Consider the following 25,321-nt stretch of genomic DNA (forward strand, 5'->3'; position numbering starts at 1 on the left):
AAAGGAGAAGCAGGGAATCCCCTGTCCAGAGAGCATTCACCTCTGACTTTTTCTGTTTGACTTTTTTTTTCCTCCTTTTCTTAAGACCCTGCCATGGCATCCTCTGCCCCAATTCAAACCCAATCCAGGCCTACTCTGACCCTCAGCTTTCAGCGCTGACCGTACTGAACTGGACCCCATCCTCCCTGTGACCCTCAGCCTTCAGTGCTGGCTGTACTGAACTGTAACCCATCCTCCCTGTGGCCACAGAGTGCTCCTTCTTGGACTCCTCCCCTTCACCTAGATTGACTTCTTTCTGCCCACCCAGACCCATCTAGCCTCAGCCAATTCCCTTCTCAGTGGCCCCTCTCCGTTGCCTCCAGAACACAGCTTCCAGTCCCCAGGCAGCTGCACACATTTGCAACAAAACAAGCCAATGTATGAAGCAATCCCGCTCAGTGCAGGAGCTCAACCCAGCAGAAGATCCCCACAGAGAGGAACTGGCCTGTGTCTTCCAGAGCACACAGGTTCATTTAAGTGAGAACCCACACTCACAGAGCAAGCTACCCAAAAACCACGACCAGGAGGGCCCAGAGAAAGAGCTGTCCCTGGGGCCTTGGGGACAGAGTGACAGCCACCCAGGGAGCATGGAGAAGGGGATGTAAGGAAGACCTCACAGAGGAGTCATCCTGCGACTGTGTTGGTTGGGTCCTTCAGGAAGCAGAGTCCCAGGAGTTGGAAGCATAAGAGGAATATTGGGGGCAATGCCTGAGAAAGATAACAGGGACCAGGAGCAGGAGTGGGTCGGGCAGGGGAAGGATCAGGCCCACAATGCCGGGCTCACACCTGCAGAGGAGGGGAGAAGAAGAAGGGCCTCACATCAGCCCAGCAGGGGATGGTAAGCCCACAGATGCCCCGGGGCTCAGTTACTGTCTAAGTGTTAGAAATAAATTTTCGGTGCCACAAAAGAAATAGCACTTAGATATAAATTTTCTCAGCAAGGCAATTTTACTTCTATAGAAGGGTGCATCTCACGGATGGAGCAATGGTGAGAGCACACCTGAACAAGGGAAGGGAAGGGGTTTTTATCCCTAAGGCAGGTAGCCCCTACTGCTGTGTCATTCCCCTATTGGCTAGGGTTGGACCACACAGTCTAAGCTAATTGTGATTGACTATTTTAAAGAGAGCAGGGATACGAGCCGGATTGGCAAGGTAAGTAGTTTGGCAGGAAGGACGGTTACAGAACAGGTGACTCAGGATGACTCAGGTCAGAGCAGGTGACCAGTGGTGACTCAGGTCGGAGCAGGTGATAGAAGCTAGGAGGGGGTTGTTTACTGAAACTAGGGGCAAGGAGACGAAGAGAACATGGAAGTTAAACTTTAAAATGAAGAACAAAGCTGAACATACTGTTGCATTGGTTCTTTGGAGAGGATCTCGGAACTCATTGTACTTAATTTACAGGCTAAAACCTTAGAAGAGGAATTTATTATATCCTACACAAGCCTCCAGGGAAGCACATGGCCTTGGACTGAAGGCTGGCATCTGGAAGCTGTCAGCCACCAGCACCTTCTGCAGCAGGTACCTGCTCTCTAGGAGGGAGGCCTGGGTGGTGCACCTCCAGAGCTGGCCAGGCTGGGCCTCAAGGAAGAGAACGATTTTCGTTTGTCAAAGGGGAAAGGGAGAGGTGGAGGGAACAGCACAGTAGCGGCCCAGGGGCAGGGAAGCACAGGACCATTAGGGAGACACGAGAAAGCCCATTTGTCTAGAACAGAGGATTCAAGCGGTGCACTGAGGAAAATGAGGGCCAGGCCAATGTGTTGGGGTGGCTTTGGCCTTGGCTAAGGGTTTTGGGTAGTGCCAAAGCGTGAGGTAAGCCCTGCTTTCCAGAGGAATCTAGCAGAGTGTGGAGCCCAGATGGGACTGGAAGGCCTGGGAGGGGTCAGGAGGCCACAGGGACAGGCCACAGCCAGTGGTGCAGGCAAGAAGACAATGGCCGTCCATGGTGGCTCACACCTGGAATCCCAGCCCATTGGGAGGTCAAGGCAGGTGGATCACCTGAGGTCAGGAGTTCGAGACCAGCCTGGCCAATATGGTAAAACCCTGTCTCTACTAAAATTATAAAAATTAGCTGGGCGTGGTGGTGGGTGCCTGTAATTTCAGCTACTCAGGAGGCTGAGTCAGGAGAATCGCTTGAACCCAGGAGGCAGAGGTTGCAGTGAGCTGAGATAGCGCCACTGCATTCCAGCCTGGACAACAAAAGCGAGACTCCGTCTCAAAAAAAAAAAAAAAATTAGCCAGGCATGGTGGTGGGTGCCTGTCGCCCTCAGGAGGCTGAGGCATGAGAATCACTCTGGGAGACAGAGGTTGCAATGAACCAAGATCACACCACTGCACTCCAGCCTGGGTGACAGAGCAAGACTCTGTCTAAAAAAAAAAAGGACAGAAGGATGTCAGCATCTGATGCTGCCTGTCACCTTGACCCTGTGGATGCCAGTCACAGCTCCATTAACTGGGACCTAGGAAAATGAGTCATCCTCGGTCATGCACATTTCAAGTGGTGGCTGAATATGGAAGCCAGACTTGGGATCTGTTGTCTCCTCCAGCATGGTGGAAGATGCCTGAAAAGTAGGGGCTGGATCCCATCCTCTGCCTCACAGGGAAGGCGAGGTGGTGTGGTGGGGTGGGGCCTCAGGCTTGGGGCCATGGGACAAAGCCCAGGCTGAACGCCGCCCTTCCATCTCCCTCCTCCTGAGACAGGGGCAGCAAGGCACACTAGTGTCCAGGAGCAGCTTATGAGGCCCCTTCACCCTCCACCCTCCAAAACTGGCAGACCCCACCTTCTTGGTGTGACCCCAGAGCTCTGAGCACAGCCCGTTCCTTCCGCCTGCCTGCCCCCCACCCAGGCCCACCCCAACCTTATCTTCCACTGCTTTTCAGAGGAGTCTGGCCAACACAAATCCTCTTGTTTGTTTGTCTGTCTGTCTGCTGCTCCTAGTCTCTGCCTCTCCCAGTCTCTCAGCTTCCATTTCTTTCATGAACTTTCTCTCAGTCTCTGAGGTCTCGAAATCACGAGGCTTCAACCGCTGTAGACCAGATGCCCAGCTAGTGGCCTTTCTCCAGCCCCTCAGATGGCACAGAACTACAAACCCCAGCATGCACTCTAGCTTGAAGTGCCTGGAGAGTGCTGGTGCACCCCACCTGCATTCTGGGAACTGTAGTTTCCCTAGCCCCCCATGCTCCCCCCAGGGCATCAAGCTCTTCCCTGGCCGGCTGACCCTGCCTCAGCCCTAGTCTCTCTGCTGACCTGCAGCCCCGGGAAGCGTGCGTCACTGAATGACAGGGTGGGGGTGGAGGCCCTGGAAGGCAGCTTCCTGCTCTTTTGTGTCCCCCACTTGAGTCATGGGGGTGTGGGGGTTCCAGGAAATTGGGGCTGGGAGAGGAAGGGATACCCTAATGTCAGACTCAAGGACAAAAAGTCATTACATCCTTGCTGGGCCTCTATCCCCAAGAACCCAAAAGGACTCAAGGGTGGGGATCCAGGAGCTCTTGTATGTATGGGGGGAGGTGAAGGAGAGAACCTGCATGACCCTAGAGGTCCCTGTGGTCACTGAGAGTGTAGGCTGCCATCCCCTGCTACAGAAACGGTGCTCACCTTCTGCCTGACCCTTCAGGGAAAGGCACACAGGGGTGAGGCCGAAGGCCCTTCCGTCTGGTGCCACATCACGGAAGGGCCTTTATGACCCCCTGGTGGCTCTACCCTGCCACTCCCCCACGCCCCAGCCCCCACACTGCAGCCCCAGGGCTCTGCTGGACACCTGGGTTCCCACTTATCAGCCTCAGTCCTCACAGCGGAACCCAGGCGTCCGGCCCCCCACCCTTCAGGCCAGCGGGTGTGGAGCTGAGGCTTTAGAGCCTCCCAGCCGGGCTTGTTCCTGTCCCATTGTGTATGGGACAGGGGCGGGGCAAGGGCCAGCACTGGAGAGCCCCCTCCCACTGCCCCCTCCTCTCGGTCCCCTCCCTCTTCCTAAGGAAAAGGCCAGGGCTCTGCTGGAGCAGGCAGCAGAGTGGACGCACAGTAACATGGGCAACTTGAACAGCGTGGCCAAGGAGCCTGGGCCACCCTGCGGCCTGGGGCTGGGGCTGGGCCTCGGGCTGTGCGGCAAGCAGGGCCCAGCCACCCCGGCCCCTGAGCCCAGCCGGGCCCCGGCATCCCTACTCCCGCCAGCGCCAGAACACAGGTAAGGGCCAGGCAGCTAGGAGCCAGTGGGCAACAAGGGTGGTGTCAAGGCCTGAAGCCTGGGGCTGGGAAGGTCTGGAACCTGTAGCTGAGCTGGGAGAGCCAGGTCACAAATGCAAAAGGGCTATCGATGTGCATAGAACAGGACAGTCTGGGAGGCTCAGAAAGGAGACCAAGATCAGAGTCGGCAGGTGAAAGCTGGGAGTAAGGGTGCCAGCTGTAGAATCCGGCCAGGGTTTGAATGCTGCTCCGCTGCCAAGAGCTGTTTGACTTTGAGCAAGTTACTTAATCTCTCTGAACCTCCATTTATATAAAACGGAGATGTGGCAATACTTACTCTGTGGGGAAGTAAGTTTCTAGCTCACAGCAAGCCTTCAACAGCAGCAATGATTATTTAGCTGGAGAAGAAAGGAGCTGACAGCAGTGGTTACAGGAGAGAGAGAAAGTGGGGTCTCCCAGTAAAGGGAGAGAGTTGGGCAGGAGACTCAGGCCCTTGGGGTAAGTGGGCTGAGAAGACAGAGCCACCAGGCTTTTTCCCCCTGCTCCAGCCCCCTCTCCTAGTGGCTGTCACCCAAAAACTGGACCATGCAGTTCCCACAAGAGTCCTCCCTGGGGCAGAGGTCCCAGGAGGGAGGAAGGACCTGTAGGCCTGGTGGGGTGCCAGGCCGGGGGCAGGCTGGGGCTGCAGGCAGCTATGCGGGGAAGGCTGAGGGCCGGGGCCCTGCTGCTCAGGCGCACCCTTGGCCTGGGTCCCTCCCTTCCTCCCTGCCGCTGGTGGCTCTGGGAGGAAGTGATAAGGCCTGCGAGGCTTCCCTTCACACATGGGGCTGCTGTCAGGAGGGGTTGTGAGTGCGGGGGGAAATCAGGGCTGAGGAATCCCTGCGGGGCTTCCCTCCACTCAAGCACCAGGCTCTGTCCTACTCAGGGTAGGGCTTATAGCAGCTTTGCGGGGGGTGGACACCCCATCTCCAGAAGAGGTGAGGTGGGCGCTGCAGGTGGGATGCGAACTCAGCCTCAGGGCAGGGGTTCAGGAGCTCAGCACCAGCAGCCCTTGCAGCCCAGGACCCTGGTCCGGATAGGGAGGCACAGCTCGCCCCTAGCTCCTAAGGCATGGGGAACGTCAGAAGGCATGTGGCAGGTGGGCCTTGAGATTGCCAGTGCTGTAACAGGGGCCTCCGGGTGACATCTGGGGAGGCCGAAAGGAAACAAACTCTTTCCTGATGACCCTATCCCTGGCTCCCAACAGCCCCCCGAGCTCTCCGCTAACCCAGCCCCCAGAGGGGCCCAAGTTCCCTCGTGTGAAGAACTGGGAGGTGGGGAGCATCACCTATGACACCCTCAGCGCCCAGGCGCAACAGGTGAGCCCGGCCTGCCCTGTCCCCATCGTCTCCAGGTAAAGGGTAGGTGAGGCCTGGCCTCAGGTGGGGCCGGAGAGGGAAGCTCAACCCTTCTTTGAATTGGTCTTTTGTTTCCAAAAAGAGGAGAGGATTGGGAAGAACCAGAGGAGTTGAGGGACATGCACGGGACTTGGGTGACCCTCAGCCTCCAGCCTTACCCCCTGCCCTGGCTCAAGCTCTCCTCCCTCCCACCCCTGCACCCTTCCTCCCTCTCCCCATCCCACCCCTGTACCCCTCCCATCCCACCTCTAAACCCCTCCTCCCTCTCCCCGTCCCACCCCTAAACTCCTCCTCCCCCTCCCCATCCCACCCCTGAACCCCTCCTCCCTCTCCCCATCCCACCTCTAAACCCCTATTCCCTCTCCCCCATCCCACCCCTAAACCCCTCCTCCCTCTCCCCATCCCACCCCTGCACCCTTCCTCCCTCTGCCCCCATCCCACGCCTATACTCCCCCTCCCTCTCCCCATCCCATCCCTGCACCCCTCCTCCCTCTCCCCATCCCACCCTTGCACCCCTCCTACCTCTGCCCTGTCCCACCTTTGCACCCCTCCTCCCTCTGCCCCCGATCCCTGCCTGCATTCCTCCTCCCTCTCCCCATCCCACCCTGTACCCCTCTCTTCCCATCCCACCCCTGCACCCCTCTTCCCTCTCCCCCGTCCCACCCCTGCACTCCCTCCCTCTCCAGTGTCCCACCCCTACACCCCTCCTCCCTCTGCCCCATTCCACCCCTGCACCCCTCCTCCCTCTGCCCCCTACCCACCCCTGCACCCCTCCTCCCTCTCCCTCGTCCCACCCCTGCACCCCTCCTCCCTCTCCCCGTCCCACCCCTGCACTCCTACTCCCTCTCCCCCGTCCCATCCCTGCACCCCTCCTCCCTCTGCTCCCGTCCCACCCCTGCACCCCTCCTCCCTCTGCTCCCGTCCCACCCCCGCACCCCTCCTCCCTCTCCCCATCCCACCCCCGCACCCCTCCTCCCTCTCCCCGTCCCACCCCTGCAGCCTTCCTCCCTCTGCCCCTACCCCACCCCTGCACCACTCCTCCCTCTCCCCATCCCACCCCTGCACCCCTCCTCCCTCTGCTCCCGTCCCACCCCCGCACCCCTCCTCCCTCTCCCCATCCCACCCCCGCACCCCTCCTCCCTCTCCCCATCCCACCCCCGCACCCCTCCTCCCTCTCCCCGTCCCACCCCTGCACCCTTCCTCCCTCTGCCCCTACCCCACCCCTGCACCACTCCTCCCTCTCCCCATCCCACCCTTGCACCCCTCCTCCCTCTCCCACCCCTGTACCCTTCCTCCTTCTCCCCTTCCCACCCCTGCACTCCTCCTCCCTCTCCCCCATCCCACCCCTGCACCCCTCCTCCCTGCCCCCCACTCCCATCCCACCCCTGCACCCTGGCCTGTCCTGACCTTTGCACTCCCTCGACCCAGGATGGGCCCTGCACCCCAAGACGCTGCCTGGGCTCCCTGGTATTTCCACGGAAACTACAGGGCCGGCCCTCCCCCGGCCCCCCGGCCCCTGAGCAGCTGCTAAGTCAGGCCCGCGACTTCATCAACCAGTACTACAGCTCCATCAAGAGGTGACAGCTTCCCGGACGCCACAGCCTCCCTTGTCCCACTGAGGCCCCAGAAACCCCGTGAAGACCTTCCCATGACCCACTCCCTTCCCAGATCCTAACACCACGTGGGCCCCTCCAGCCCTCCCTCAGCGCTTGCACAAAGCCTGGAGGAGGGCCTCCCTGTCCCACACAACTTCCTGCTTGTCCCCTTCGCACCCCTTTCCTCCCCAGGAGCGGCTCCCAGGCCCACGAACAGCGGCTTCAAGAGGTGGAAGCCGAGGTGGCAGCCACAGGCACCTACCAGCTTAGGGAGAGTGAGCTGGTGTTCGGGGCCAAGCAGGCCTGGCGCAACGCTCCCCGCTGTGTGGGCCGGATCCAGTGGGGGAAGCTGCAGGTGCGGCCGGCCAGCGAGTGAGAGACCCGGGCGCTACCAAAAGGGGAGCGGGGTGGCGGGGCAGTTTCTAAGGCTTCCCCGGGGCTGGGAGGTCCCAAACAATGGGGGAGATCCTTGCCTGTTCCCTTAGAGACTGGAAAGGTAGGGGGACCGCCCCACTCTCAGCACCCAGGAGAACCTCAGCCCAGTAGTGAAGACCTGCTGCTGCAGGCCCCAGGTGAGCTCCCAGAACTCCCTTCTGCCCCCCGAGCTGGTCCTTGAGGTGCCCCTGGAGCACCCCACGTGAGCACCAAAGGGATTGACTGGGTAGGATGGAGGGGGCCATCCCTGAGCCTCTCAAGAAGGGCCTGCAAGGGGGTGCTGATCCCACACCCCAACACCCCCAGGCTGGAGTGGTTTGCAGCCCTGGGCCTGCGCTGGTACGCCCTCCCGGCAGTGTCCAACATGCTGCTGGGTATTAGGCCCTATGGTAGTGCCTTGGCTAGAGGAGGGGAAAGATGTCTAGACCTGCTGCAGAGGTGAGGACAGCTGAGTGGAGCTTCCCTGGGCGGTGCTGTCAGTAGCAGGAGCAGCCTCCTGGAAAAGCCCTGGCTGCTGCTTCTCCCCCAAGAGAGAAGGCTTCTCCCGCCAGGCCAGTCCAGTCTAGCCCCTCACCCACACCCACTGCTCCCCTAGTTCCCCTGCCTCAGCCCGCACCCTCCCTCACACCCCAGCCCACAGACTCGGGGCTGGCCTTGGTTACTGGAATGCTTGTGACCACAGCACTAAGAGAAGCAAGCTGCCCCATGGGGGACTTGCTGCGTCCCTCCCTTGACCCCAGGCTGGTGGTCCCTGCCACTCCCCTGCCCCTGTCACTGACACACGTTTCCTCCTCCCTCAGGCAGGAGTGGGACCTCCCAGCCTCCTCCTGGGGCCTCCACTCAGAATGTCAGGATGAGCAGGGTCCTAGGAGGCCCCTGGTGCAGCCTTCCCTTCCCACCATCCATGTGCTCAAAGAGAATCAGATGGCTGGCTGGGTCACCCGTCCTTTCTTGAATGCCACGGATCATGGGGGATTTGCTGCCCACACTCCTAGGCGGCCTCTTAGACATCCGTTGGTGCCTAACCCAAGCATCAGTTTGGCAGAGGCTGAGTCCCTCCTCTGTATTGGATACCAAGTCAGCTTCCGTAGGGATGGGGAGACACCTGGCCCAGGGAGGAGATGAGGAGCAGCCCGGATGGTGCTACGTATGTCAGAGAGCAGGGCAGGAAGGGATCAGTGTGGATGCCAGTGGTCAGGAGGGTGCCATGGAGTGAACCATGGCCCCTGCCTCCTCGCCAGCAGCTCCTCTGGGGCTGATACTCAAGACCCCCCCGTCTCTCTCCTCAACCTCTTCTCCCGCTGCCTCGGCGGGCTCAGGTGTTCGATGCCCGGGACTGCAGGTCTGCACAGGAAATGTTCACCTACATCTGTAACCACATCAAGTATGCCACAAACCGGGGCAACCTTCGGTGAGCGTCCCCCACCACGCCAGGCCCCAGCCGTCTTCCCCAAGGCGGGGAAGGCGGGGCTCTGACCAGCTCTTTCCCTATGCGTGCCAGCTCGGCCATCACAGTGTTCCCGCAGCGCTGCCGTGGCCGAGGAGACTTCCGAATCTGGAACAGCCAGCTGGTGCGCTATGCGGGCTACCGGCAGCAGGACGGCTCTGTGCGGGGGGACCCAGCCAACGTGGAGATCACCGAGGTGGGCACCGAGGGCCACCCATGAGGGTGTCCCCAAGGTGGAGAATGAGGAAACCAGTGGGAGAAGGCTCGGGGGATCCAGGCAGGAAGAGGGGAGCCTCGGTGAGATAAAGGATGAAAAACACCGAAGGAGGGGTGCCTGGGTGGTCACGGAGACCCAGCCAATGAGGGATCCTGGAGATGAAGGCAGGAGACAGTGGATGGAGGGGTCCCTGAGGAGGGCATGAGGTTCAGCCCCAGGCCCCCTTCTGGCCCGCCCCCCACAGCTCTGCATTCAGCACGGCTGGACCCCAGGAAACGGTCGCTTCGACGTGCTGCCACTGCTGCTGCAGGCCCCAGATGAGCCCCCAGAACTCTTCCTTCTGCCCCCCGAGCTGGTCCTTGAGGTGCCCCTGGAGCACCCCACGTGAGCACCAAAGGGATTGACTGGGTGGGATGGAGGGGGCCATCCCTGAGCCTCTCAAGAAGGGCCTGCAAGGGGGTGCTGATCCCACACCCCAACACCCCCAGGCTGGAGTGGTTTGCAGCCCTGGGCCTGCGCTGGTACGCCCTCCCGGCAGTGTCCAACATGCTGCTGGAAATTGGGGGCCTGGAGTTCCCCGCAGCCCCCTTCAGTGGCTGGTACATGAGCACTGAGATTGGCACGAGGAACCTGTGTGACCCTCACCGCTACAACATCCTGGAGGTGAGGCTCGGGGTGGGGCTCGGGCACCAAATGTCCCTGTCCAAGGTGGGAGTCTGGCTCTCCATCCCCAAAATGCCAGCCACGGGGACAATCAGAGCGGGTCCAGGGTTGCCTCCTAAATGGGAACTAAGGACAAGCTCTAGAACCACTGAGGCAAAAGGGTAGTGGGTGGGAGGGGTGTGTGTGGGGGTGTGAGTGGGTGAGTGTGAGAGTGTGGGTTTGTGGGGTGTGTAGTGGGTGTGAGACTGTGGGTTTGTAGGGGTGGGTGAGTGTGGGTGTGTGGGGGTAGGTGGGTGTGGGTTTGTGGGTGTGTATAGGCAGTGACTGTAAGAGTGTGGGTTTGTGGGGGTGACTGTGAGAGTGTGGGTTTGTGACTGTGGGTTTGTGGGGTGTGTAAGGGGTGAGTGTGGGTGGGTTCGTAGGGGTAGGTGAGTGTTGGTTTGTAGGGGTAGGTGAGTGTGGGTTTGTGGGGTGTGTAGGGGTGAGTGTGAGAGTGTGGGTGTGTGGGTGTGAGTGTGGATGTGTGTAGGCAGTGAGTGTGAAATTGTGGGTTTGTGGGGGTGGATGTGAGTGTGGGTTTGTGGGTGGGTGTGGGTGTGAGTGGGTGGGTTTGTGGGGGTGGGTGGGAGTGTGTGGGTTTGTGGGTGGGTGTGGGTGTGAGTGGGTGGGTTTGTGGGGTGGGTGGGAGTGTGTGGGTTTGTGGGTGGGTGTGGGTGCGAGTGGGTGGGTTTGTGGGGGTGGGTGGGAGTGTGTGGGTTTGTGGGTGGGTGTGGGTGTGAGTGGGTGGGTGAGTGGGGCATGGGGATGGGTGTGAACATGTAGTTGTTCTTTCAGGCATAGGACCCATAGCTCTAGAGCTTTCATCAGATTCTCAAAGGGGACCTTGACTCGGAAAAGGTTAAGACCCATTTTAAAGATGAGAAATTAAAGCCTGGGGCTGAGGAGCGACTGGCCCGAAGTCCCTCTCTGCTCTGAGGTGCCTTCACAGGCAAAAACCTGAACCAGCCCACTAGGCAGCCAGGCCTCCCAGTGGACACCACCCACCTCACTCCTTCCAGCCATGCATGGGAAACAGAGATGATCTCCCCACCCCACCCCCATCACCTCTGTCCCTACCGATGCCACACACCCTTCTGTCCCAGGATGTGGCTGTCTGCATGGACCTGGATACCCGGACAACCTCGTCCCTGTGGAAAGACAAGGCAGCAGTGGAAATCAATGTGGCCGTGCTGCACAGTTACCAGGTGCACAGGCCCAGACTGGCCAGGAAGGCAAAGGGTTTGCGTACGGGGGCAGCAGGGATGGGGGATGGAGGAGAGGCAGCCATTTAGAAACTAGGGCAGGACTTGGACAGGCAGAAGAAGTTCCATAGTCCCAGCGCCATGGCACACACTGGCCTGCGGTTCGGGGACAGGGCAGGTACTATTCCAGGTGCTGTCATCTGGTGGCTTACTGTGTGCCAGGGACCCTGCTGTTTACTGCATGCCCAGTCATGCTGATTCTCAGGGCATACTGGGTATCAAAGTTTGTGGGACCCACTGGATCCTGGAAACAAATACCAGGATCAAGGGCACACCAGGAGTCGTAGTTTGAGGAAGCCGGGGCCTGCTGAGAATTTCTGTGGGCTGTTTGGTTTGGGGGCCAGGCATACAGATGCTGGAGATTAGAGCTGCTGTTGCATGTTGAACTTGGAGCATGACCATGCATGATGCAGTTTGGGGTGAGGGTGACATTGTGGTTTGAGGGGACACAGGGTGTGTTAGATATGGGGTAATCTAGGGCACATTTGATTTGGGGTGACCTGAGTGGTGGAGGAAGAATGGGCGAGGTCTGTGGGTCTAGTTTGAGCCTTTGCCTCTCTCTCTCCCTTCCAGCTGGCCAAAGTCACAATCGTGGACCACCACGCCGCCACGGCCTCCTTCATGAAGCATCTGGAGAATGAGCAGAAGGCCAGGGGGGGCTGCCCTGCAGACTGGGCCTGGATCGTGCCCCCTATCTCAGGCAGCCTCACTCCTGTCTTCCATCAGGAGATGGTCAACTATTTCCTGTCCCCAGCCTTCCGATATCAGGTGCCCACCCTAACTGGCTCTGCCAGCCTGGGCCCAGCTCTAATTCTAAGCAGCCCCTGGGGACCTCTAACCTTTCCTTTTCTTTACCTCCCCTCCCAACCCCATCATCTCTCTGCAGCCAGACCCCTGGAAGGGGAGTGCCGCCAAGGGCACTGGCATCACCAGGAAGAAGACCTTCAAAGAAGTGGCCAAGTGGGTACCCTAGGAGCACCGCTCTCCACCACACACCCTGGGGGACCCTGCCCCAGCAGCGTTCTGGGCCTACCACTCAGTATCCCAAAACTCTGTTGTGAGGGGGTTGAACCCTTGCCTGGGGAGGCCCTGCCTCTGTGCACCTGGGACACCCTCACACCTTCCTCTCCCACAGCGCCGTGAAGATCTCCGCCTCGCTCATGGGCACAGTGATGGCGAAGCGAGTAAAGGCGACAATCCTGTATGGCTCCGAGACCGGCCGGGCCCAGAGCTACGCACAGCAGCTGGGGAGACTCTTCCGGAAGGCTTTTGATCCCCGGGTAGGGCTGAGCCCAGGGGAGCAGGGAGCTAGAAAGAGGGGGCTCTATCAGCATCTCCAGGGGTACCCTGGAGGACAGGAAGTGTTACAAGTCAGGACTCATGAGGAACCCGGAACCACAGGTGTTCAGAGATCAAGTTGGGGCCTGAATCTTGCATTGCCAGGGAGGCCAGAGTGAGGAGGACAGGGCCTCTGGGGGCCACAGCACCCAGGACATCTGTCTTCCCACCCACAGGTCCTGTGTATGGATGAATATGACGTGGTGTCCCTTGAACACGAGACGCTGGTGCTGGTAGTAACCAGCACATTTGGGAATGGGGATCCCCCGGAGAATGGAGAGGTGAGAACTTCCAGGAAAGGGGCTGCTGGGAATGAGGAGAGACTCAGAATTGGAGTGACTGGGCAGGAACCCTGCCACACACACACACACACACACACACACGCACGCACTCCAGGATGGAAAGGGAGATGCTAAGAGACCCCCAGAGCCTGAAACCCCACACAAGCCACACTCCCAGCCCACCCATGTGGCTGCCTCCCTACAAGCACATTTGCTTAACTGCGTCCCCAAGTCATTTCCATTATCAGCGCAAGTTTTTAATACAAGGAAGGCACGTCCTGGCTGACCAAGAGGTTAGACTGTGCTCGGGCACTGACAAGAAAAACAGAGATACGTCACTGGGGGTGGCTTCTAGGATGCGGGTAATGTTTCTTAATGGGATACTGGTTACACAGGTGCGTTCAGTTTGTAAAAATCCATAGAGCTGTACATTTACAATATGTACAACACTATTCCAGCATTTTCTTTTCTTTTCTTTGTTTTATTTATTTGGGAACCTATTTATGTTGCCCAGGCTGGCTTGAACTCCTAGCCTCAAGACATCCTCCTGCCACAGGCTCCTTTTCCAAAAGAAGAAATAGAGCTCTGTTTAGATGCCAACATAGATTAAATAACTTCACTTTTTAAAAAGAAACATAAAGCTAGAGTACCATCATTGAATTCCTTCTCTTGCAAGCTTAGGTATCTCTGAGGTGCCCCAGGCTAGGCTCATTTCTGAGTCTTACCTGCTCCAGCTTCTAGGTGTTAAAGGCCTTATTAGCACTAAGTACTTCCTCAGTACTCTTTTTTCTTTTTTCCTTTGAGACAGGGTCTCACTTTGTGGCCCAGGCTGGAGTGCAGTAGTACAATCACGGCTTACTGCAGCCTCAACCTCCTAGACTCAAGCAATCCTCCCACTTCAGTCTCCCAAGTAGTTAGGACCACAGGCACATGCCATGATGCCTAGCTAATTTTTGTATTTTTTGTAGAGATGGGGTTTTGCCATGTTGCCCAGGCTGGTCTCTAACTCCTGGGTTCAAGCAATCCACCTGCCTCAGCCTCCCAAAGTGCTGGGATTAGAGATGTGAGCCACTGCACCTGGCCCTCAGTTTCTAAAGCAAGTTTGAATCTGGTGAAAGCCTTTTTGCTGCCTTAGTGCCCATTTCAGCCCTCATTCTGACCTACCTTTTAAAGAAAAATAGCACCAGCAATTGACTTTTTTTAGCATAAAGTTGTATAGACACCCATATAACCTACAGCCTTCACAAGGCATAGCACATTTTCATCACCCTAGAAAGTTCTCTCATCAGTTCCTCACGTGAATCCCTTCCCAGTCTGTCTCCCTGCCAGAAGTGTCTGTCACCACAGATTAGTTTCACCTGCTCTAGAACGGCACCTAGATGGAAGCACGCGGTATTACGGCGTCTCCTGCTGAGTCTGTTTTTGAGGCGCACCCGTGTTGCTGAGTGACTCAGTATTTCACTCATTCTGCTGCTGAGTGCTGTTCATTGTGTGAATATCCCCAGTTTGTTTATCCATTCTCCTGTTGGTGACACTTGGGCTGTTTCCAGGTCAGGGCTATTATGAATAAACCTGTTATGAACATTCTTGTACCCGGCTTTTGTGGGCTTATGTTTTTATTTCTCTTGGATAAATACCTAGGAGTAGAATTCATAGGTCATAGGGTAGATGCATGTTTAATCTTTCTCTTTTTTAAAAAATAAAACTGCCAGGCCAGGCGCGGTGGCTCACGCCTGTAATCCCAGCACTTTGGGAGGCCCAGGTGGGTAGATCACTTGAGGTCAGAAGCTCAAGACCAGCCTGGCCAACATGGCAAAACCCTGTCTCTACTAAAAATACAAAAATTAGCTGGGCATGGTGGCGCACGCCTATAGCCCCAGCTACTCAGGAGGCCAGGCGGGAGAATTGCTTGAACCCGGGAGGTGGAGGTTGTAGTGAGCTGAGATCACGCCACTGCACTCCAGCCTGGGTGACAGAGCAAGAATTCTACTCAAAATAAAATACAAATAAATAAAATAAAACTGTCAAACAGCAAAGCAAATTAAAACTGCCCTTTAAGATCTGTGCAGTTCAATGTATGTTAATTTTATCCCAAATTTTTAACAAATCTAGGAATACAGCTCACAGAAAATGGGGTATATTCACTAAAAATAAGGAATATTTTTAGCAAATTTGTTTGTAATACCCCACACTGGAAACAATTCAAATGACCATCGACAAAAACATAAATTGTGGTATATTCAAGTGCCATATCACACTAAGTGTGAACAAAACACAACCACACACAACAGTACAGGTGAATCTCAAAAAATGTGAAGAGAAAAAAAAGCCAGACCAAAGAATACATACTGTACTACAGGGTTCATTTTATATAAAGTTCAGAAACAGGCAGAACTAATCCATGGAGTTAGAAATTAGGAGAGGAGTTAGTCACTGAGTTGGGGGTGGCAGTGACAGGAAGGAGGCACGAAGGTGGCTTCTAGGATGCGGGTAATGTTTCTTTTTTTGGTTGTTCGTTTTTGTTTTTGAGATGGAGGCTCACTCTGTTGCCCAGGCTGGAGTGCAATGGCGTGATCTCGGCTCACTGCAACCTCCGCCTCCCCGGTTCAAGCGATTCTCCTGCCCCAGCCTCCCGAGTAGCTGGGATTACAGGCGCCTGCCACCATGGCCAGCTAATTTTTGTATTTTTAGTAGAGATGGGGTTTCACCATGTTGGCCAGGCTGGTCTTGAATCCCTGACCTCAGGTGATCCACCCGCCTCAGCCTCCCAAAGTGCTGGGATTACAGGCGTGAGCCACCATGCCCAGCCATGGGTAATGTTTCTCGATGGGATGCTGGTTGCACAGGTGTGTTCAGTTTGTGAAAACTTATAGAGTTGTACATTTACAACATGTGTGCACCTCTGGACTTGTGTTGCACATTGACAAAACATTCAAAAATAAAATTCAAATCGTGCTTGCTAACCTGGCGAACTTGGGAACCAGCACCCAGAGGCATCTGCAGTTGAGCACCAAAGGCGGTTCCTTCCAGCTTGCTTCCCCGGGGAGGTCTGCTTGATGCTGCTTCTTCATGGCAGCACAAACAGGGCCATGGTCTTCTGAGGAGGGTGACCTGCACAATGTCTGCTAGTGACCAGGACACTGCCAAAGGAACTGAGAGTTTGTCTACCCATGAAATCCACTAAAACAGGAAAGATTTGCCCTAGCCATTGTTAGCCGGGAGTGAGGAAAGAGCCGTGCCCTCCCCTGCAGCTGCAAGGATGATCTGCCTGCCCCAACAAGTGGGGATTCAGCAACTCCACTTCTAAGGATTACCCGGCTGAAGCATTTACAAGTGGGAGCAAGGCACACGTACAAGGGCGTTTGAGAGCACTGTTCCCAGACCACCGAGCTGCCCTTCAGTCTCAGTGAAGTACAACATAGCCACTAAAAAGACTGAGGTCATGTTTTGGGAAATCCAGGCAGGAGGATCGCTTGAGCCCAGGAGTTCAAGGCCAGACTGAACAACACACAATGAGACTCCATCTCTTCAGAAAGTTTAAAAATTAACCAGGAGTGGTGGCACGCACCTATAGATCTAGCTATTAGGAAGGCAGAAAAATCCCTGAAGCCCAGGAGTTTGAGGTTACAGTGAATTATGATGGAGCCACTGCACCCCAACCTGGGCAACAGAGCAAGACCCATATCTAAAAACAATAATACTACTTACATCAATATTGTTGTATTGACCTGGAAGGATGTCTGCAATAAATTATTGATTAAAAACAAGGAAGTACAGGATGGTACCACTTTTACTTAAAAAAACTATAAATACGCACATGCACATAAGTTCAAGGAAAAAGGGCTGGAAAGTTAACACCTGTCAATGGCGCATATGCCTGGAGGGAAGATGGGGTGCTCTTTCTCATCACTTTACACATTTCTGTAATGTCATTTTTCAAAAACATCAGATCGTTTTTTTCAAAACAAAAATTAAAAGTTACAAATCAATAATAATGAGGGTCAGCTGGTACAGTTTTAAACTTCTATCTAGTTTGAAATGAAACAAAACTAACGCTGATGCAAACACTCCCCTCGCCAGAGCTTTGCAGCTGCCCTGATGGAGATGTCCGGCCCCTACAACAGCTCCCCTCGGCCGGAACAGCACAAGTGAGTTGGGTGAGAGTTTGGGGGAGCTGGGGGAGCTGACGCATTTGGAGACACAAACAGAAAGGGAGTCTGAAAAGCTCTCCCTCTGTGCCTCGAGTCGTTTTCCCACCAAAAGCCAGGGCTCCAGGATGCCCTCCCTTCCAAGCTGGAACGGCAGTCCAGACCTGCCTGCTTCTGAGGGCCGGGACAATCCTGAGGTCTTCAGAGAGAGGGGTGTGGTGTGGCAGGGCCCCAGGCTCAGAACCCCAGGGATGCTGGCCCTCAGCCCCTCCCAAGGGCGGGGCCTTTCCTGTCCCAGAGGCAGAGACCCTGAAGCTGTCCCTGGGGCTGGGTCTGGGCCTAGGCTATATCCCCAGGGCTGTGACAACTTTGTCTTTGTCCTCTCTTGCCAGGAGTTATAAGATCCGCTTCAACAGCATCTCCTGCTCAGACCCACTGGTGTCCTCTTGGCGGCGGAAGAGGAAGGAGTCCAGTAACACAGACAGTGCAGGGGCCCTGGGCACCCTCAGGTCAGGACCTCACCAAGAGGGGTGCAACGGGTGGGCAAGCTGCCTGGGCAAACGTGGGCTGCGAAGGGAGCTCCAGTGACAACCCCTGCACCCCAGGTTCTGTGTGTTCGGGCTGGGCTCCCGGGCATACCCCCACTTCTGCGCCTTTGCTCGTGCGGTGGACACACGGCTGGAGGAACTGGGCGGGGAGCGGCTGCTGCAGCTGGGCCAGGGCGACGAGCTGTGCGGCCAGGAGGAGGCCTTCCGTGGCTGGGCCCAGGCCGCCTTCCAGGTGAGCCCAGCCCAGCCCCTATTCTGACTCCTCCCACCTGGGATGCCTCCTCCTGCCTCACTCTGCCCTGATTCTGTTTGGTTCTTTGGTCCCTTCCTGTTCCTTCCAAAATCCACCCTCATCTCTCCATAGCATAGCCAGCTCTTCTGGGTCAGGGGCAGAGGATGACATGGCCCTGCCGACCAAAGGGGGTGCCTAGCCCAGGCAGAAGTGCAGCCGAAAGAGAGCAGGCAGGGAGGGCCCTGGCAGGAGGGAGCTTCAGCCAGGCACAGGCTGGGCCTCATAAGTGGGCGCACAAAGGGAGGGGGTGCAGGGCAGGGCAGGGGACCCCACCCAGGATGGGCAGGATGGAGGGAGAAGGAAGGGACGGAGAGAAGGTCAGACAGAGGCAAGGGCTGAAGCTGAGGCCAGCACAGAAGCCACAGGAAGTCAGAGGCCAGACAGCCTGGGGCGGTGCCTGCACCACAGAACTGGTCCGGGGCCAGGGGCCAGGCAAGCAAGCACAGGGAGAGGTGGATCCCTGGGGGCTGTGGCTTTTTAAGCCTGGGCTTCCTCAGGGGCAACGCTGCCTGTCTGGGGATCATGTCTGCAGTTGACAGGGGCTCGGTCTCCCCAGTGCCACACTGTTCAGGGCAGTGCTGCTCTCCCAGGGCCCAGGCTGGAGGTCAGCAGATTTGCCTTGATTGGAGGAGGAGGGCATCCTAGGAGGAGGGGGAGGGGGAGGGCTACTTCAGGGACCGGGAGGTCAGGCTGCAGAAACACATAGGGCCCTGATTGGGAAGAAGGGAACGGAAAATAAGACTTAAAGAATTTAAACAAAAAGAGCCATTGGAGCGGGATGAGACCACATCATAAGGTTTTGGGAATAGGACTTTAGAGGCGTAGGATCCATTACAGCATCACCAAACCCGAAGCAGGAAGGCTGAGCTAAGCAGAGCGGCAGCAGTGGAGATAGGAAGGAAGGGAGGGAGGAGGCCGAGGAAGGAAGGAAGAGATATAAGACTTCACACACATCACAAAAGAAAGATTAACAGGATTTGGTGATATGAGGCTCAGCCAATCACGGGTGAGCCCTGGATTTCAAGCCTGGGACTGGCCCAGCAGTTTTCCAGCTGTGTGCCTGACCAGGAGTCGACAGGATCCACACCCTCCCAGGGATCTGCCCCATGGGGTCCCCTCTGCTGCCCGAATTGTGCATCCCTTCCCAGGAGCACTTACTATCTGCACGCACTTTGTAGAAAGCTAAGGGCTTTACATAAAGTATCTCATTTAATCTTCACCAGAACACAATGAGGTGTAAAGATGGGGAAACTGAGGCATGTCACTGTAAGTACGGGATTCGGAATTTGAATGCAGGTCTGAACACACAGACGCCTTCACAGAGCTACTGTGTACCAAGCACTATGCTTCTCGGATCACGGGATTAACACGCACCAGATAAGGAACGATGCACCAGTCAGGACGTGCAGAGAAGGAGCCAGCCGGGTCCCTGGGCCCAGCGGCCAATCCATGAAATGGGCTGGCGGAAAAGGTGCTGTCGTTGGCCCCGGCCTCAGCCACTGGGGCTGCCAACCCTCCAGGAGCAAGATGCAGTGAAGCCGCTCAGGCGCCTCACTAGGGCGACCCCTGGTGGCGGGAGGTCCTCAGCCCTCACCGGCCTATCCCGCAGGCCGCCTGTGAGACCTTCTGTGTGGGAGAGGATGCCAAGGCCGCCGTCCGAGATATCTTCAGCCCCAAACGGAGCTGGAAGCGCCAGAGGTACCGGCTGAGCGCCCAGGCCGAGGGCCTGCAGTTGCTGCCAGGTGGGCCCTGCCCTCACCCTAACCCGGCTGGTTCTCTGAGGCCCCCACACCCCGGGAGTAAAGCACTCTGGGGCCAGGCCCTGCTCCCTAGCTCAGGCTGCCTCGTCTGCCCCTCCCCGCCTCCAGGTCTGATCCACGTGCACAGGCGGAAGATGTTCCAGGCTACAATCCTCTCAGTGGAAAACCTGCAAAGCAGCAAGTCCACGTGAGGACGACGGCTTTACCGCCCCCCCACCCCTGTCCTGTACACCCTGACCCTGGACCCTCCTCCTCCCACATTCTCCCACCCCCACCCCTCTCTGACTCCCCATAAGTGCCCCTCTCCCCACCCCCAGGAGGGCCACCATCCTGGTGCGCCTGGACACCGGAGGCCAGGAGGGGCTGCAGTACCAGCCGGGGGACCACATAGGTGTCTGCCCACCCAACCGGCCCGGCCTTGTGGAGGCGCTCCTGAGCCGCGTGGAGGACCCGCCGGCGCCCACTGAGCCCGTGGCAGTAGAGCAGCTGGAGAAGGGCAGCCCTGGTGAGGGGCAGCCTGGGATGCAACAGGGTACACCAGCCCCATGCCCAGCCCCACCCCCGGCCCCAGGCCTCCAGGAGCTCAGGACCCGATCCAGGGGGTGGCCACCTCCTCCACAGCTCAGCAGGCAGGCTCAGAGCTGGCTGTGCTGCCCACTGCCGGGCTAGCCTTGCTGCTGGACCATCCCCACACCCTCAAATGCACCCCCACCAAAAGGCTGTCCCCTCCCTCCGGGCTCCTCTCCAAGGCTCCCCTAGCAATCTAGCTTGCTCTGGAGCTGGCTCTGGGGCTATTTGCTGCCACATCAATGCCTGGGCTTTATTTAAAATAAGGGGGTGGAGTCAGAGGCAGAGGAGCCCAGACCAACCCAGTCCAGCCAGGGGCCCCCAAACAACACACTGAGGCTACCCAGATAGGCCCACCCTGCTGCTCAAGGACAGGCTCTCTAACAGTCACCAAAATACAAACATCAGCCCAGGTACTGCAGTCCTGCTGGGCCCTGTCCTCAGCGCTCCCTGTGCACTATCCCCAGGTGGCCCTCCCCCCGGCTGGGTGCGGGACCCCCGGCTGCCCCCGTGCACGCTGCGCCAGGCTCTCACCTTCTTCCTGGATATCACCTCCCCGCCCAGCCCTCAGCTCTTGCGGTTGCTCAGCACCTTGGCAGAAGAGCCCAGGGAACAGCAGGAGCTGGAGGCCCTCAGCCAGGTTGGGGGCCACCCCAGTGAGGCACAGGGGCTAGAGAGACGGGATGAGCTTGGGGGGCCCCAGTGGCAGGAAACCCCCATGCAAAGCCCCCCTGGACTTTCTTCTCCTGGCCGACATGCACTGGTGCTTTAAGACCCAGCTCCTCAGGGAGGAATTCATGGCTGGATTCTCCAGGTCTTACAGAAAGCTCTATTGGCCTCAACTGAGGAGGGAGAAACCCTAAAGAGGCTCAGGGGGGAGGGGTCAAGAAGGGAGGTTACTAGGAAGGGCTGTGGGGCCCCCAACCCACTGCATCCTGCCCTTTCAGGATCCCCGACGCTATGAGGAGTGGAAGTGGTTCCGCTGCCCCACGCTGCTGGAGGTGCTGGAGCAGTTCCCGTCGGTGGCACTGCCTGCCCCACTGCTCCTCACCCAGCTGCCTCTGCTCCAGCCCCGGTACTACTCAGTCAGCTCGGCACCCAGCACCCACCCAGGAGAGATCCACCTCACTGTAGCTGTGCTGGCATACAGGACCCAGGGTGAGGCAACGAGCAGCAGCAGGCCTGGCCACAGCAGGGGTGGGACGGGCCTCTCTCTGGCCCCTTACCGGCCTCTCCTTCCCACCCCCAGATGGGCTGGGCCCCCTGCACTATGGAGTCTGCTCCACGTGGCTAAGCCAACTCAAGCCTGGAGACCCTGTGCCCTGCTTCATCCGGGGGTAAGTGAGATGGAGGACTTGGTGGGGAGCTGCCCAGGGTCAGGGTGGCAGCTTTGGTGAGGAGTGAGGATTGTCACTGGTGAGGGGTGTTATGGAAACAGGAAGGAGCTCTGTAACATGTCAAGGATGTGGTGTCATTAGGTCACTTCAGAACTCTGGCGAAGCTTTGGCTCTCTCATTCATTTGGACTCAGAGTTCTGCCCTGAAACTGCAGCTCTCAGAGCCAGAGCTGGGATCAAACTGGCTGGCCCTGTGGCTTTCTGAAAGCTTCTGTGTTCCTCTCTATGTCCCTGGGCTGTCTGATGTTGGGCAGCATGGCACCTGGGAACTACAGTCACTAAATCCTCACTCAATCCAGGGAGAACTACTAGTTAGGGTTAAGACGACCCTTGGCCTTGGTGTCACCAAGGACTCAAAGAAGGCGAAGGTTCCCCCCCACCCCCCACCCCAAGAGATGGAGTCTTGCTCTGTCACCCAGGCTAGAGTGCAGTGGTACAATCTCGGCTCACTGCAACCTCCGCCTCCTGGGTTCAAGAGATTCTCCTATGGCGTGAACCTGGGAGGTGGAGCTTGCAGTGAGCCGAGATTATGCCACTGCACTCCAGCCTGGGCAATAGAGCCAGACTTTGTCTCAAAAAAAAAAAAAAAGATTCTCCTGTCTCAGCCTCCCAAGTAGCTGGGATTACAGGCACCCACCACCACGCCCAGCTAATTTTTGTATTTTTAGTAGAGACGGTGTTTCACTATGTTGGCCAGGCTGGTCTAGAACTCCTGACCTCATGATCCTCCCGCCTCCGCCTCCCAAAGTGCTGGGATTACAGGCATGAGCCACTGCACCCGGACCGAGGGTGAAGGATTTTAAGAGACCCTTCCTTCATGCTGTGTCCAGAAGTCTTGCCCGCTCTTGCAGCCAGGAACCAAAAGTCCTGGTAGGACTGAGAACAGTTCCTAGGCTGCCATCAGCTGGGCCTGGTGACTCAAATCCACCCAGGTGGCTAAATTACAAATAAACCGTACCCATCTACTGAACATAAACTAAATACCACTATTAAGGATACTTAAATAAACACACTCAGTGAACCCATTATGAACTGAAAGTGTCTTTCACCCTTCCCACATTTTCTAAATCCCGAGTCATCTAAGTATTCTTCAATCCAAAATGAACTATATTTCCTTCGGCGCAATCTCCAGAAACCAGAGATCCAAGGAGTTTCGGCAAGTAGAGTTCCTTTTTTTTTTTTTTTTTTTGAGATGGGAAGTCTCTTTATGTTGCACAGGCTGCTCTCGAACTCCTGGGCTCAAGCAATCCTCCCACCTCGGCCTCCCAAAGTGCTGGGATTACAGACGTGAACCACTGTGCCTAGCCCAGAGTTCTCTTAATAAACCCATCATGCTTCCTACGAGCCAGACACTGCTTTAAGGACTTGAGCTTGGGTCCTCCTTGCTCCACCCACCCTGCATGGTGAGAATGGTGGGGCAGGGAAGGCAAAGGGGACCTGATGGAGTGTCTCTCCTGCCAGGGCTCCCTCCTTCCGGCTGCCACCCGATCCCAGCTTGCCCTGCATCCTGGTGGGCCCAGGCACTGGCATTGCCCCCTTCCGGGGATTCTGGCAGGAGCGGCTGCATGACATTGAGAGCAAAGGTGAGGCTGGGGACTAAAGGACTAACTGGAGGGAGTCACACAGTCTAGGGACAGAGGGGTGAGGCTAGAAGGCAGGAAATAGATAGGAAAGAGAGGGCAGGAAATAGAGGCCACAAAGCTGAAAAGACGCTCATGAGACCAAGGGGAGGGCAGGTACTGAAGGCAAGGGCTGGGCCTGTGTGTCTAGCTTCCTGGTGCTTGGTACATAGTAGGTGTTGACTGGATTAAGGACAAAGGAAAATAGAATTTTCGAAGGGATTAGGGCTAAGACTCAAAGAAGAACTGCCCAAGGTGGATTCTTGACTGTGCCAGAGCTGACCGAGGTCTGTTCAAGACCTAAGGATGCTACAAGGTGTTCAGATTGAGCATGGGGTGCCCAGGGTGGTCTGTCAATCAAAAGAAGAGGGCTGTGACTGGGAGGAGAGTTAAAAGTGTGGGAGAATATGAAGTGGGAGCAGGGAAGGGGACTGCGATGTCACACAATGCAAAGGGCATGGAATTCTGAGTCCCAAGCCGCGCATTCTAGCGCAGCTCCACCAGGGGCCACCACCTCACCCGCACTTCCCTTCCCTCTGTAAATCAGGGCTGTACAGGGTCTCTGTGAAAGCATTCTGCACTCTCTTAGAGATGAAACAGCCAAAATAATGGTGGCTTCAGCCCAAAACGCTGGGCTGCCAGGCTGGGCGACGGTGGCCTGTGGGGAGGCCCCATTAGCACTGTGCCCCGGAGAAGAGCCTTCCCAAGCGCGGGGTTGCTTGCAGGGCTGCAGCCCACTCCCATGACTTTGGTGTTCGGCTGCCGATGCTCCCAACTCGACCATCTCTACCGCGACGAGGTGCAGAACGCCCAGCAGTGCGGGGTGTTTGGCCGAGTCCTCACCGCCTTCTCCCGGGAACCTGACAACCCCAAGGTGTGAGACCCTGAGGGCGCAATGGTAACCTGAAGATAGGGAGACAGGGGAGGACTCGCGCTCTCCAGCGGGGCACACCGACCATGGCCCTCCCGTGGCCTCCCACGACCACTCAGCCACCCCTGCACACTCTGGCCCACCCTCGTGCCCCTCTAGGCCCGCCTCCTCCCGCGTCCGCCCCGCTCCGCCCCGCCCCTTTGGCTCTGCCCCTCTTGACACGGTCCCAGGGCACGCAGGCCCCACCTGGCCCGCTCCAGAGACTTTCACGCCCAGGGCCAGCCAGCAGCCCCGGGCTGCGCCCCCGCGCCCATCCCCACCAGGGCCCGCTCTAACCCCGCCGCCCCGCAGACCTACGTGCAGGACATCCTGAGGACGGAACTGGCTGCGGAGGTGCACCGCGTGCTGTGCCTCGAGCGGGGCCACATGTTTGTCTGCGGCGATGTCACCATGGCAACCAACGTCCTGCAGACCGTGCAGCGCATCCTGGCGACGGAGGGCGACATGGAGCTGGACGAAGCCGGCGACGTCATCGGCGTGCTGCGGGTGCGGAGGGGCGGGGCGGGCCTGAGGCGGGGACCAGGGCCCGGGCGTGCGGGGTTCCTGCTAAGGTCTCCGAGTCGGGTTCTGATCCACTGCGCTCTTTTCCGACAGGATCAGCAACGCTACCACGAAGACATTTTCGGGCTCACGCTGCGCACCCAGGAGGTGACAAGCCGCATACGCACCCAGAGCTTTTCCTTGCAGGAGCGGCAGTTGCGGGGCGCAGTGCCCTGGGCGTTCGACCCGCTCGGCTCAGACACCAACAGCCCCTGAGAGCCACCTGGCTTTCCCTTCCAGTTCCGGGAATGCGGCTGCCCGACTCAGGTCCGACGGACCAGGATCAGCCCCTCACCTCCCCTCTTGAGGTGGTGCCTTCTCACATCTGTCCAGAGGCTACAAGGATTCAGCATTATTCCTCCAGGAAGGAGCAAAACGCCTCTTTCCCTCTCTAGGCCTGTTGCCTCCGGCCTGGGTCCGCCTAAATCTGGAAGGCCCCTCCCAGCAGCGGTACCCCAGGGCCTACTGCTACCCCTTTTCTGTTTCTTAGGCGAATGTTAGATTCCTCTTATCTCTCTCAGGAGTATCTTACCTGTAAAGTCTAATCTCTAAAGTATTTATTATTGAAGATTTACCGTAAGAGACTGTGCCAGATGTTGCGAGAACTACTAAAGTGCCTAACCCAGCTCA

General features: G+C 57.4%; 1 protein-coding gene across 9 annotated transcripts; it reads left to right on the top strand.

Moving 5' to 3' along the window:
* The first annotated feature begins 1,312 nt into the window (after nt 1-1,312).
* Nucleotides 1,313-25,321, top strand: NOS3 (nitric oxide synthase 3). 9 transcript variants are annotated; one of them, XM_063642357.1, is made up of 27 exons: nt 1,316-1,557; nt 4,009-4,217; nt 5,463-5,574; nt 7,042-7,190; nt 7,401-7,563; nt 8,963-9,054; nt 9,145-9,286; nt 9,552-9,691; nt 9,796-9,970; nt 11,113-11,214; nt 11,845-12,039; nt 12,158-12,231; nt 12,407-12,551; nt 12,786-12,890; nt 16,971-17,038; nt 17,431-17,547; nt 17,644-17,818; nt 19,488-19,620; nt 19,747-19,825; nt 19,956-20,143; nt 20,673-20,845; nt 21,153-21,363; nt 21,455-21,542; nt 23,063-23,184; nt 23,946-24,094; nt 24,443-24,637; nt 24,746-25,321. In XM_063642357.1, the coding sequence occupies exons 2-27, from the start codon at nt 4,060-4,062 to the stop codon at nt 24,905-24,907; spliced, it is 3,612 nt and encodes a 1,203-aa protein (XP_063498427.1). In that variant the 5' UTR covers nt 1,316-1,557; nt 4,009-4,059; the 3' UTR covers nt 24,908-25,321. The 9 variants fall into 9 exon arrangements, with proteins under 9 accessions (XP_063498429.1, XP_063498427.1, XP_055140514.1 ...); XM_055284535.2 differs by lacking the exon at nt 1,316-1,557 and having other exon boundaries at nt 3,907-4,217; XM_055284536.2 differs by lacking the exons at nt 1,316-1,557; nt 11,113-11,214 and having other exon boundaries at nt 3,907-4,217.

This window comes from Symphalangus syndactylus, chromosome 6, assembly GCF_028878055.3.
Source record: "Symphalangus syndactylus isolate Jambi chromosome 6, NHGRI_mSymSyn1-v2.1_pri, whole genome shotgun sequence".
NCBI lineage: Eukaryota > Metazoa > Chordata > Mammalia > Primates > Hylobatidae > Symphalangus > Symphalangus syndactylus.